The 14,140-nt window shown below is 48.6% G+C and overlaps 1 protein-coding gene across 2 annotated transcripts in view; it reads left to right on the top strand.

The window, feature by feature from the left end:
- Positions 1-9,073, top strand: part of COL6A2 (collagen type VI alpha 2 chain) — a 30,137-nt gene extending 21,064 nt beyond the window's left edge. Inside the window, exon 28 of one of the 2 annotated variants that reach the window (XM_069860823.1) lies at positions 1,970-3,563. In XM_069860823.1, the coding sequence (XP_069716924.1) occupies positions 1,970-2,265 (296 nt within the window). In that variant the 3' untranslated portion in view covers positions 2,266-3,563. Of the gene's footprint in view, positions 1-1,969; positions 3,564-7,480 lie in introns of those variants that run through there. The other variant, XM_069860822.1, reaches the window with a different exon arrangement.
- The last annotated feature ends 5,067 nt before the right edge of the window (positions 9,074-14,140 follow it).

The following is a 14,140-nucleotide window of genomic DNA, read 5'->3' on the forward strand; positions in this document are numbered from 1 at the left end:
TCACAATGTCCAACTGTGATGCTGAGCTACTCACACAGGCTCCTCTCCAGTGTCCTCTGATGAGCTTTGTCCTGTGGATCCCAGCATGAGATGGTGACTTCCCATGCCACACTGGTGACTGCTCAGTTGTGTTCAAAGGTTTCGGCCTCTGCAGCCTCCCCATTTCTGAAGAACACTGAAGGAGAGGGACTGATCCAAGCAGGGGCACACTCATGTTGTCCTATGCTTGGGCCATCAAAGCCCTCCAAAGCAAGGCAAAGTTGGTGGTCCTTTCTTTCTAGTGCATTTGGGTGTTTCTGTTCCTGATGCAAGGTGAAAGCAGTTTGCTAGTACCTGACAGTTCTGGGAACCAGAACAGAAATTGCTTGAGGAGGCATCTGAGAGGGTTCCCTCTTGGGGGAATTTCTCAAGCCATGCCATAGGTAGGCCAGGCAGGCCCTACACCCGCACCCCAGAGGACTCAGGGGGTAAAGTTACATGGCTAGATAGGTGTGGACCTCCTGTAAATGTGCCAGTACAACTCTCTCAGTATGGGCAAGAACTATCCTGGTGTGCAGCAATCTGTGCTAGGCCTGGCAGACCAAATTTTAAGTCATAAAAAGGGATTCAGCAGCCCTTGGGCAAAATGCCTTCCTCGTGCTACACTGGATGGTCCGTGGTGTGTTGTCATCGTCTAGAAGGATTTGCACTGACCACATTTGCATAGTGGCAAGGGAATGTGTTGGGTAGGACATGTGACATAAAGCATGTGAAAGATCCTGGGGCTTCTCTCCTCATTGCTCAGCTTCCTGCAGTTCTTGAGAACATCTCAAGAGTTGGTGCCAATTCACATGCAAACCCTTTGGATGGAGATGGTGCTCTTCGCAGGGTATGTAAGTGAGCTTTGTGCACATCCAATGTGTGTGTCCAGTCATAGACAGGCCAGACAGGTTCAGGTGAGGGAGGGGGCTACATGCAGCCCTGCTCTTGGCCCTGTGGCTTTCAGAGTTGCAGTCCTGGCACTTGAAGGAGCAAATCAATTGTTGATGATGAGTACTGCAGATTCAGCCTGGGCATAGTCAGCAGAGCACAGAGAAGGAAAGGTATTACACACACTCCCAGCTTCCACCTTGCTGCCTTGCAAAGCCAGGCATGTCACCACATGAGGTTGACATCTGCAGATGAAGGCATGCTGCCTCAGTGCTTTGCCTAAGGAAAAGCAGGTTTTTCTGTTTTCAGGGCAGACCCTTGTCTCCCTGTTATTGCCCGTCAAGTACTGTGGTGCTAACAGGATGCTGGAGTGTCAAACGAGTTCAAATGCTGAGCAAATCTGACCCCTTGCTTCAACAGAAACTGCATGACGCTCTGTGAGGCTTTTTCTAACCCATGCAAAAGGCTTTGCTTTGAGCTTTGGGATTTTATTGAAACTTAAGTTCAGTGCAGCCAGGTGGAGAGTCTTGGAGTCTTGACTAGCCCAGACACTTCACAGGAGCATTGCACGCTTCAGAGCAGTGACTTTAGCCGAAGCTCAGTGGGCTAAGTGTCAGGCAAGGAGTTGACATGGTGTTGTCCATTAGATGTGATTCTGTCTGTACAGCATGATGTGTACAGTTTGCATGTAGCAGAGTTCAAAGCTACAAGATGGCTTAATCCCATATGCAGAAAGGTGTTGGATCCTGTCCCTCTTCCTGAACGCTGCTCTTTCTCCTTCATGCCTATGCTGGATGAGTAGGAAGGAACCAGGCAGTTAAGGTTTCACATAATTTTTGAGGTCTCTTGGTTCATGTGTCCATGATTTCAGTACAAACCCCACGATTCCTCAAACATAAACATGGCAGAAAGATTTAAAATCCATCTTTGGTCTTTACTTCTCTGTCCTTGTTAGCTCTGTTCTTCTCTGGTGCAGTGCACGTAGGAAAGCCAGGCAGCTTTCAGAGACACAACCATTGATAGCAAGCCCTGAAAATATTCTTTTGACGCTCACTTGCAGATGACAGGAACCCTGGGAGCGTAAACCCACTTATTTTCCGCCCCATGGAAGAGGGAGTCAACATAGATTTCCCCAGCACCATACAATCGATCGCCCAGTTCCTAAACTCCACGCGGGAAACCCAGGACCCCAGCACGTACACCCAGCTGGTGGCCACTTTGGCCTTTACTGCCGAGAAAGCCAAGTTTGCCACTGGAAATGAGCGGCAAGAGTGGATGGACTTGTTCATTGACACCTTCAAAATGGTGCACAGTGAGATTGTGGGGGACCCAGAAACTGTGCTAGGGCTTTGCTGACATCTCTGTTAGAGATCATATGAAGCAGGTGGCGAACAGAGTTTGAATGGAGGTGGTAATTGTCTTCACTTGAGTGCCTGTTTAGCAGAGAGGACAGGAACATTGGTAGAAGCTTTTAGTTTAGGAGAAACACAGGCAGCTTGCTTGTGCTCAGCTGGGGAAGCGACACAAAGGACAGTCCTGTGGCTTGGCTGGCTGATGAGCATGGTAGCTTTCTCCAGTAATGTCAAGAGACGCTCTTGCTTTGCCCACTGCTTTTCTGCAGAGGAGCTGCATTGCCTTAGTCTCTGAGGCAGCCATGCAGCTCCCCTCCTGTGCTCCCACCCTGCTCCGGCAGTCTAGCATGCCCCAGCCCTCAGAAACACACAAGTACCAGGCTCCACCAAGGAGGCTGCCAACATGTGTGTGTCCGAGGGGCAGAACAAGCCCCTTGCTTGCACAGAGCGTAACAATGCTCCTTTCCCATACTCTCCTACTTATGTGTTTGCTGACTGCTTCTTAAGCATCTCCTATGTCATCTTACTTGGTTACTGTGAGGGAGGGTGGACTGGATGACCTGTAAAGGTCCTTTCCAACCCAAAGCATTCTATGATTCTCTCTTCGCATCCTGCAAGCCATTTGTGTGGCAAGACTGACAAAGCAAGGTGTATCTCCTCTCACTGCAGCGAGTGTCTCTATAACTGGTCAATGGGGGATACTGAAGGTGAGGAGCAAGGAGTATGGGAGAAGGGGTATCCCTGGCTTTCCTACGAGAGCACTAAAATCTGGGAAGTGCTTCTCTAAGCAGCTGTGTAAGCGCCCTCTACCTTTTTCTATGGCGATATGTTTGTGTTTCTTCTCTTTTAATTAGCAACATGTACTTGTTATATCCAAGAGACAGAGATTATGTAGGGCCAGGTGGTCCAAAGTAAAAATCCATATCTGTGCAGTCAAAATTCTGTGATGCATTATGTGAGCTATTTAAAAGAAAGTATTTAAACTTGATGTAGTATAGCCCATTCATTCCTTGGCCAGTGCTAGTTTGGTTCAGAAAGACTACAGACATACCACTTGCACTGTGAGAATGTGCATTTAGATGAGGAGTGATATTTCTGTGAGCTCAGCTGCCCCTGGTTTTCACAGAAAGTCAGGCAGGTGACTGCCATTCTTGCCTCCAGAATAATTACTGCCCTCTCAAGCTGTAAGAAGAGAAAACAGCATTTCATATGCAGATACAGGAGTAGACGTATTTACTGCCAGCAAGTGAATTTTGCAGCCTCTCTAGCTGACATGGCATTATTGCAATAAAGTATACTGAGTCAATATCGTGTTTAATGGGCAGAAGGGAGACATAGGGTCTTCAAAAATGTGATTGGGCTGGAATGTTTCCAGGTGTGCAATGTGGAACCAGTTTTAAGCTCAGGCATGTGAACTGGAACGAGAAACTTGTCCACTTTGAACTTATTGCACTATCTTCTTGCAGCTGTCCTTCAGCATCCGGAACTTGCTAGTGTAAGCTAGAGGCTGTCCGTCAATAGGCACTTCAGGGAGCTGTTTGTATCACTCAGCACATTAGCAGGTCACACGTGCTGCACTAAAAAGATCTTTCTCCTGAGGTTTCAGCTCGTTTTGCTTCCAGTCTGTAGGGACAGGGAGCTCAGAGAACTCTTCTTTTGGTGCAAAATAGAGGGAAAAGAGTCCAGACAGCTTTACACAGTGTGCTTCACATTTTAGGTGAAGGCAAATGAGTCAGCCTAGCATCGGGTCATAATCTACATTTTCCAGATAGCCTGTCCAAAGCCAAGCTCCATACTCATTTTTTAATCTGCAAATTAGCATGTAACATAGCCTGCTGGGATGTGAGTGAGCGGACTGAACTCAGAGTAGCTAAGCTGCTAGAGGGAAAGCCCCAAAACCACTGTTTCGAAGAGAACATCTCAAGGCTGGGATGTCTCGCTGAACAAGATGAGGATTGGGCAAGGCTTCAGCAAGGGGCTGTTTATTTTGTTTCATCACACAGTGGCTGTTTATTTCATTTCCTTTGGAAATATTCCCTAACTAAGAAGTACAACATTGGAAACAAAGTTTTTTATCCCTCTAAAACCTCCAGCTCGTTATGGGGAAAAAAAAAAAGAGAGAGAGAATGAGAAAATGTCTCTTTGCCTGAGCAGTATTTGCATTGGCTTGCTAGAAAGAGGCAAGAGGGTGTGGTGGTGTTCTGGTAACATAATCCTAGATGATCCTTATGATAAAACCAGATAGATTTCATCACAGCATCTGTTCCTTCACTGAAGCCCTTGGGAAAAGGAAGGGCAGAGGTGAGGAGTTGGGGAAAGGAGGGTCCATACCTCCACAAGGACATGGGAGGGGTTGTGAAAGCAGGAAGCACCAGAAGGGATTGGGAGGTCAGTCCTCATCGCACTTTAAGTTTCATCTCCACTGTCAACACTGAAACAACAGAGGAAATACAAGTTACCCAGATTTTAGAAGAAGCAGGAACATGATGTGAATGGCTGGGGTTACTTTGCACATGCACATAACTCGATGAGTTGGTAATGGCATGAAAACTGATATTCTTTCTGCTTTTTGTACTGCCCCTGTAAGAAATCCTCAGCTGTGTCCTAGCAGATGGTTGTGCGGTACCATGAGCTACAGGCATTCATGCCTTGCTGTAAGCTGCATGAGAAAGACCACTATGGCAATTAAAAGTACCTGAAGATTCTAGTTGGCCTAATTCATGGTGGTGCCTCTGAGAACTTCTATGCTAGCTAAGAATCTTGTTCCTTGCTACAGGAAAGGGCACTTGGGTATCAGAAATGAGACCAAGCTGCAACCAAAATGTGACATGGAACAGGACAAACCAGATGATTTTCTGTGCTGCTTGCATCTGCATTATGTTCCCATAGGGTAACTCATATGAAAAGGCATCTTACCACATTCTGAAGGCAGCCCTCTCCTCTCAGTGAGGGCTAAGCAGCAAGAGGAGTCTTGGGGGAGTTCTGTTGCATTAGAGGCTGCCTGGAGAGCCAGCCATGCATTACGCTCTTGCTGAAGCTCTCCAGAGCGATGCTGCTCTCAGCTGCTGCCTGCTTAACTCAGAGCTCTTAAGGCTTGCTTTGGGTCATGTGGGAGTGGAGTGGGTCTTGCTTGTTATCACAAGAAACGTGACTATGTGTAGACAAGCAAAAAGAGAGACAGCCTGGTAAGATTTCTCCAACACAATATGCAGCCCTTACTCCCACCCACCTGCTTCCTCCTGCTTTTGAAGACCCCTACTTACATTTCAGACCATGCGGTTGCATGGGGAATGCTTCCTGCCCTTTCCCCTCCTCCACTGCACAGAGCAGGTGGGGACCAAGAGTGCAGGTGCTGCCAAGGCAAAGTATTCCTATGGCAGCAGCACCTGCATACCCAGATCCACAGCATCAATGTAACTTTAGACAACGCTTCTCAAGAAAGGTTGGGCAGAGGTGAGTACCTGTCTTTATTGCTTTAAAGGAGTGGATTATCATGGTTGTATTTGGAGATGTGATAGTCAGAAAGCTCATGGGGGAAAAAACATTTCTTGGAGACTGGTTTCTACTGCAGTAGGAACTGGCACTGTAGAAGCCTGTTGTTCACAGTAAGAGTATGTATGGTAAGCACCATTCAAGGCATGCCATCATAGTAGATATGTTTTACAATGTTGGTTAGGGAGAAATGCAAGTCTCCAGAAACAACCAGGTCTTTTGGTACAGAAACAAAGAGGTCTTTTGCTGTGTCCAATGAGTTAGGTGAAACCAAAAGTACCAGTACAAGTTCCTGCATCAGGTTTTACTGTTTTATCATGGATGGAAGTGGTGCAAGCTCAATGATATGCACCATTAGAGCTCCTACTACACTATCTTGTGCTGTTGGATTCATGTTGGACACCACCTCTGTAGTTTCAGAAGTGTACATATCTACTTTGCTTCAAAAGTAACTGAATGTTGACTGCACATATAGTACTCAGGTACTGAAACAGTGATCCATTTGTTGCTCAGCTCATACAAGGAATTACACCAGTTCAGCACTCCATCATGCTGAATCCAGGTGTAGCAGCGTTCAGCACTGTGGAAGCACTTAGTCAGGTTGTATTTGCTTATGGGATGAAAATTCAACCTAATGCAAAACTCCTATCCCCAAAATCACCCCTCTTTGCCAGAAATGGATGCTCAAGCTGGGGCTGCTCCAGAATCTCCTGTTCCTTGCCAGTCACGCAATACAATATGACATCAGCTCCAGGACTTCACCCTTTCAAGATTTAGTCTTAGATTAACATAGTTGCTTGACAGTGATAATGGCCATTGCCCAGCTGCCAACTCTGGGAGTGGCCAGCTGCAGCAGGTACCTCACAAATCAATACTGCTCTTGCAATTGTATTTCTGACTGATGCTTTCAGCAGAGAAGGAAACTCAAAAGAAGTTGGAAATTCAACAGTGGTAGCATTTCTCAGAGAAACAGTGCAGGTAGAGTTGCACCAAATGCAATACACATAACTGCAGCAAAGGCATGAAATAATGGTCCCCAACTAACAGCTGACTGCAAGGACAGCTGTTTTCTTCTTTTTTTTCCTGAGTTCATTCATATGCTTGCTTTGCAGACAGGTGCTTTCCTGAGTGACTGAAGAACCCCGTCTTACTGTGTCTCACTCAAATATTGGTCTGTTATGTATCACAAAAGCTGCTTTACTATGGACAGGGGCACTGAGAAGGATGGTCTCATTTTCCAGTGATGTGACCCAACTTGTATAAGCTTTCCATGATTTAGTGATTACTCATTAAACAAATCTGGGTGAATGGTATGAAAACCTTGCATCCTACAAATGTACAAGTGAAAGGTAACTCTGAAAGTTAATCCACTCCCTACAAGTAACTGAGAGGTTTGCAGGCACTGCCTGCTGTTTATCACTGAATATTCCTTTTAAAATAAGAGCTGGGAACTGCTGTAGGAAGGTAAATGTAAATCTGGGACTGCTGGCCTGTCTAATTTCATGGAGGTCTGTCATAGGCCTCAGGATTAGTATTCACTGGAACTGGTGCATCAGAAGCAAAGCTCCTACATTGCCAGCTGCAAAGACAGGCTTTGGCAGCATAATGGGACTGGTCTTTCTTTGGACAAAGCTGCATGGAGGCAATTCCATCTCCAACTACCTGAGGCAACCCCAGCCTTATGATGTAGGCAGTTATGCTCTCAACTCATCCTCTTTCTCCTGCAGAGCTTGCAGTGGCCCAGTGCACCCAGCGCCCCGTTGATGTTGTCTTCTTGCTTGATGGCTCTGAAAGGATTGGCGAGCAGAATTTCCACAGGGCCCACCACTTTGTGGAGGAGGTGGCCCGACAGCTCACGCTGGCCAGGAGCGACAGCGACAACATGAATGCCCGGATTGCGCTGCTGCAGTATGGCAGTGAGAGGGACCAGGATGTAGTCTTCCCACTGACCTACAACCTGACAGAAATCTCCAATGCCCTGGCACAGATCAAGTACCTGGACTCATCCTCCAACATTGGGTCAGCCATTATACATGCCATCAACAACATCGTGCTCAGCCCGGGAAATGGGCAGCGACTCGCCCGACGCAATGCTGAGCTCTCCTTCGTCTTCATCACTGACGGCATTACCGGGAGCAAGAACCTCGAGGAGGCAATCAACTCTATGAAGAAGCAAGACGTCATGCCCACAGTTGTTGCTCTCGGGAGTGACGTAGACATGGACGTCCTGCTGAAGCTTGGCCTCGGGGACCGGGCAGCCATCTTCCGGGAGAAGGACTATGACAGCCTCTCCCAGCCCACCTTCTTTGACAGGTTCATTAGGTGGATATGTTAAATGAAAGGAGTGCATATGTCCACCTCTCACCAGTATACACCCCCCTGATATTACCTGTTTTATTTTCTTCCCTATGTATGGTTGCTAGCCGATCTGAGCTGGCCCAGAACAGCTACCTTCTGGGTCCCCCTTTCTAGCCCAAATTCAAAGATTGTTTTTTATTTTCGTGGTGAAAAGTCATATATCTTTTATATATGGTGCTAATTAAAACCAAGATTCAAGCAGAATAGAGAGCCATACAATGTGCTTTTGTAAAGCTTTACGCACACCAAGCCATGACTTGTGTACGTACTGTAATCCTAAGAGGGCTTATCAGAGAAGTGTGAAGCACTTTGTAGTAGGACAAATGATCATCTCTAGTTTTCAAAAAACCCTCAGTATCCCTCAGCATCCTATGAGGAGCTTCACGGTTGTGATATCCCCCATTCTTTAGCAAACCCTTTTCCAGATTATCTTTTCTTTTTTGTTTTCTCAGTACTTCTGCCCTGAAGGAACCAAGTGAGCTTATGACACATCACACGCTGCTTGAAATGGTCAGCAATGTACTTTCCTTTTGCCTGGCCTTTGGTGGCTTGCTACTCTTTCCCAGGAGCAATGGGATAGTGAGAGGTTTTGCTGCCTTCTAAAGTTGTCTGCACATGCTCCTTTTGGGGCCCTATCCTTAATTTCACAGATTGCACTCAAGATCTTCATTTTCCATGGGTCCATATCTCCCTTGCTTCCTTCTGCCATTTCAACCTTCATCAGAACCTGTTCATTTATTACTGCGCCCAGAATCCTGGCTGTGAGTGGCAGCATGCCACCCAGCATCTCACAAAATACTGCTGGAGCTGCCTCCCTGTCATCCTGATGTGCTCAAAGCAACCACAGTGCCTTCTTCCCACTGGTGTCTCCTGAGCAGTGTCCAGACTTGAACATGAATTGTGCTGTCTGCAAAAATAAACAAATAAACTCTTTTCACTCTATCCTGAAAAAAGCCTATTTATTCTGTAGCTTGTGTCTTTTTAAAAAAATATTTTTTAATGAGCAGCTGTTTCTCCCAGAGCTAAGCTGGGAAGTCCAGATAAGTTTGTGTTATCATAGAATCATAGAACTATTTGGATTGGAAAGAACCTTAAAGATAATGCAGTTCCAACTCCCTGCTGTGGGAGGACCAACTCCCACTGGATCAGGATGCTCAAAGCCCCATCCAACCTGCCCTTGAACACCTCCAGGGGTGGGGCAGACATAACCACTCTGAGCAACCCGGCCCAGTACCTCCCCACCCTCACAGGAAAACCTTTCTTTCTGATATTTCATCTCAATCTCCCCTCTTTCAGCTTAAAACCATTGCCCCTCATCCTATCTCTGCACTCCCTGATCAAGAGCCCCTCTGCAGCTTTTCTGTAGCCCACTTTATGTATTCAAAGGCTGCTATAAGGTCTCCCTGGAGCCTTCTTTTCTCCAGGCTGAACAACCCGAACTTTCTCAGCCTGTCCTGTATGGGAGATGCTCCAGTCCTTAGGTCATCTTCATGGCCTCCTCTGGACTGGCTCTAACAGATCTATGTCCTTCCTGTGCTGAGGACACCCAAACTGAATGCAGAGCTCCAGGTGAAATCTCACAAGAGTAGAGGGGCAGAGTCACCTCCCTCGATCTGCTGGCCACACTTTTTTGATGCTAGGTGTTCTCCTCTCCTTGCAAAATCTGGAGCATGAGGCCTGGGTTCCCTGCAGCACAAGTGTCATGAGGCACTGCTGAGGATCTGGAAGGACCACAGGATGCTGATGGGGCCTCTCCAGCTCTCCTCCCTGACTCCAGCAATCCCCTTGCAGACCTGTTCCTCTGGCCCTGCACACCCCCCAGTTGCCCATTAAACTGTGGTCCCTCAGGACGACAAAGACCATCTCTTCATTCCCCACCTGCCTTATATTCCTCATCTCTTTATGGGTGAGTAGAGCAGGGGCCCTCATGTGCCCTTCTTTGAGGGGATCTGTGCCTTTCCCCACCCATGAAGGTGGCATTTGCACCTGCATTGGGCTTTCCCCATGCTTTCTTCAGCCCCTCTTGCAACCAACACTTGAGTGTCTCAAGCCAGGACAGCGGGCAGGGGAATCCTCCGAGGACAGGGCAGCTCTGTAGGTTTGCATCCACAGTGCGGGTGGGATGGGGAGGAGAGGCTAGGCAGGGCACAGTGTTGTCCAGAAGGGACCCTAGACACCGGGTGCAGAGGAGTGCAAGGGAGGGTACAGTGGTAGGGAGCCCAGGCCATGCGTGCTGCAGTGTCACTGCTGTGTTTTTTCTCCTTTGGAAAGGAGCTGTAGGGGAGCTTCAAAAACCATGGGACAAAACATGAGCATCCAGAGAGAAGCTGCAGGATTGAAATCCACTGCCTCAGCACACACACACCCAGCCAGCGGAGCAACAAGGACAAACAAGGCTGTGCTGCCAGGAAAGCTGGGTGACATAGGCTGCACCACCTCTTTTGCAGGTTTTTTCTGAGCTGCTGGTGTTTTTGCCACTGAGTCCAGCAGCCAGTCACACTGGCCAGCAGCAAAGCCTTCTTGATAACAAGGCTGGGAATGGTCCTCTAGAGCCATGACAAAAAAACCAAAACAGAAACAACAGTAGAAGGGTCCTGTATTAAAATTGCTGTGGTGAAAGCACTGCTAGGCTTTTCAGCTTCCCTAGTGAACATGCCACAGTTCCATGGATCAAAGTCTTCAGAAAGAGAGCTCACTACTTCTTCCTTTTGTTCATTACCCTGGCACGGATGATGGCCACTCATACAGCTCAGCAAGGGGAAAGTTGCAGTGATCCCCAGCCAGCCCCTCTGCTACAACTCATGCAAATATAAGGATTTCTACAGGCATTGGGAACCACAGTAGCAACCAGCATCATTGCACAGGAAAAACCACACGGACACCAGCAGACTTCAAATCAGCATGTGATACTCTCCATGCTGCTACCCGCAACCTCAGGAATCACTTCCAGTGGGTTCTCCCAAAAGACAGAGGACAGAGTTGCTGCTCATTATCTCAAAGTGATTCCAGGTCAAAGAATTTACAAGGTAAAATCAACAAAATCACTCATCAGGGAAAACACTGCTCTAAGAGAAAGGGGTAAGGCAATAAGCAGGTAGGTTCCATGGGGTATTTGTCTTCACGTTTCCTCACTTCACTGCTGTGCCGGAGGAAATGATCTCTTCAGTCAGAGTCAGAACTGCTGCTTGAGCTGCTGCAGTGCTGGAGGAGAGAAATGTCACTTTAGAATAACACAGAGACAACTTTCTTTCACCCCATTTTTGATAGATGTCAGCCACCCTGTGATGGGTGCCTGTTCCTGGTACCCAGCTGGGTCCAGGTTGAGCCTGCAGCAGGGGGGGCTGCAGACCCACCTCTCCCTGGGCATCTTTGCATGTCAACAAAAGGTGTGCCCTGAGGTTTGCACACTGGCAAAGCCAATAATTAGTTAACATCAAGGCACTGGCAGGCACATGGAGGGTACCCTGTGCAGAGCTCCACAGCATCATGGCCTCAAACAGCAAATCCTGGCCAGGATACCTTCACTTTACAATGAATTCGCTACCAATCTGCCATGTTTATCACAATGCTGATTGTGGCAAAAAAACATTTTAGAGTTTGAAGCCATTATTTTTCTGCCGTGGTGTCGAAGGATATAAAACAGACAAATCATGGGAGGGCTGAGTTATTATTTTTACTTATATTTTTTATATAGTTTTGTATATATTCCTATCATACAGATATTGTTTTATCTATATTATTTTAATTTGTTATTTTACAAGGCCATTCAGGCCAATAAAGCAAATTCCAGAATGATCCTGCACTTTGCCCGCAAGGGCAAATGTCAGGACAGATCACTTTCTGAGCCATTACACAGCAAGAGGAGCTGATGCTTTGCTTAGGAAATGTTCCTACCTCCTGTGGAGGAACTGACATCCAGTTTAGCAGTCCCCTACATCTAGACATAACCTGGATGGTGCCATCCCTGGAATGGTATTTTGTGCAGCATTTCTTTCTGGCACAGAGAATTGCTTTTCAAATTTGTTTTTATTTTTAAGTAGGAGCTGCACTGCTTCTCTGCTGTAGGACACTGAGTCAATGTCCCTTACAGAGGCACTACTTGTTTTGAGGTGAGCAGGACAAAGTCCAAGGATTTAATACCCTGAAATCTATTGTTCTGCTGTTTTGAATGGTCTAGGGAATGTTATAGATTGTGTTTCAAAAGGCTTGTTTGTAATGACTAATGCTTGGCTGTTTATTAACCAAACGGGTGCCTCCATGTCTGAAAAAAAAGCCACCGAGGTGTTGGTAGCCACTCCAGCTGCCACAGGGTGGTAGGGGGGAGACCCAGCTGCCTGGGCTGAATGCTGTGGTATGTGTGCGAAGGTCCACAGGACCACAGCAGAGAATCAGAGGGGTCTGCTGCCACCTCATTCTTACCTTGCCTTTGTGGTTCTTGGAATGCTTCTTCTTGTTCTTCTTATGATGCTTCTTATGGCAGTCAGGGGGGCATGGTGGGCACCCTGGTTGTCCTGGAGGATGGTGCCCATGGGAGTGATGCCCTTGATGGTGGTGCCCATGGTGGTGATGATCTGGATGGTGGTGCCCATGGGGGTGATGGCCCGGTGGGTGGCAGCCAGGCGGAGAGGGACCACATGGATGGCCACCTTGGGGATAGGTGCTGGGAGGGCAGCCAGGGTTTGGACCTGCTGGAGTGCCAGGACCAGGGTATCCTGGAGGGGCAGATGGACAAATTTGGACTTGTGGTGGTGGCATCCCTCCGGGTGCTCCTAGGAAGAAGAGGGTAGCTGTTAGCAAGCAGAGATGGGTTCTCCCTGGGCAAGCAATGAGGGGAGCTAGTGTACCCCAGCACCCAAAGGACCCATCCTGGCCTGCCCACTCGTCACAAAGGATGCCCTCACTCTCCTTTGGTATTCATGTAATCCCCCCAGGTGCTCCTGGCGATTGCACTGAGCTCCTCTCCGAGCCCCGATAGCACTGTGGCACCTGCAGCCCTGTCCCAGCCCCACATCCTCTCACCTGGGTTGGGGTTCCACATCCTCTGCGGCTCTCAGGCTGCAAGAAAAGAACAGCACCGTCAATGCTTCCTTGCAACACCTCCTGTCGTGGGGACATCATCACCCTGCCAGCAGCCAGGATCTGGCTCCTCTGCCCCAGCAGAGAGATTGTGCTTGCTTCCCCAGGAGTGCCATCCGCCCACAGACCCCAACAGCTGCCTCATACCTTTGGGTAACAGCGCTGACCCTGAAAGCGACTGTTCCCGCCTCTGTGCACCCCCTAAGCCCAGACATGTGCTTCCCATCATTAATAGAAATTATAAACCATTCCAGCTGAACCTGGATGCCCAGCCCACACCCTTGTGGACCACGAGGGGCTGGGGACACCATGTCTCGATGCAGCATAAGCCATGGTGACGCGCAGCCCTGCCCAGGGGCATCCATGCTCCCAGTTGCCCCCTGCTCCCTGACTGCCCTGTGGCCCTGGCAGGCACTGCTGCCTCAGGAGCCACTTTTGCTCACCGATCCTGTGGAAAGGCCCAGCAGAGGTGGTGCTGGCACTGGCCTTTGAAAGCACTGCCGCCCGCAGCACCTCTGGTCACAGTCCTCAGCACAGCTCTCCTGGGGTGGCAGGCACCTGCTAAATACTGGGGCCCTGCGTGGGTGAGGAGGGGTGGGTGGACAGGGGTGACACCGCGGTGAACAGCCTGCACCACTCCTTGTGCCACGGCTGTCACCATAGGCACGCAGAAAATGTCAACACGCCACTCCCGCTGGCACAAAGGTCCCACAGGGCTGATAAAAACAGGGGACAGAGTGGTGGTTTCACCTCTCATTGTCAGGTGATGGGGTGAGTCAGGTGTCCCTGCCATGAACCCTGGCTCTGTGTTCCCAGCATGGGCACAGTCTCCAGAGAGGGGGCTGGCACAGGGGTTCACAGTCCTGCAGGCACCACCGTGACGCATCAGGGCTCAGGGTTCAGCTAATGACCCCAGACTGCTGCCATGGTGTGCAGATGGAGGAGGTGATATC

This window comes from Phaenicophaeus curvirostris, chromosome 7 (assembly GCF_032191515.1).
Source record: "Phaenicophaeus curvirostris isolate KB17595 chromosome 7, BPBGC_Pcur_1.0, whole genome shotgun sequence".
In the NCBI taxonomy this organism is placed as follows: Eukaryota; Metazoa; Chordata; class Aves; order Cuculiformes; family Cuculidae; genus Phaenicophaeus; species Phaenicophaeus curvirostris.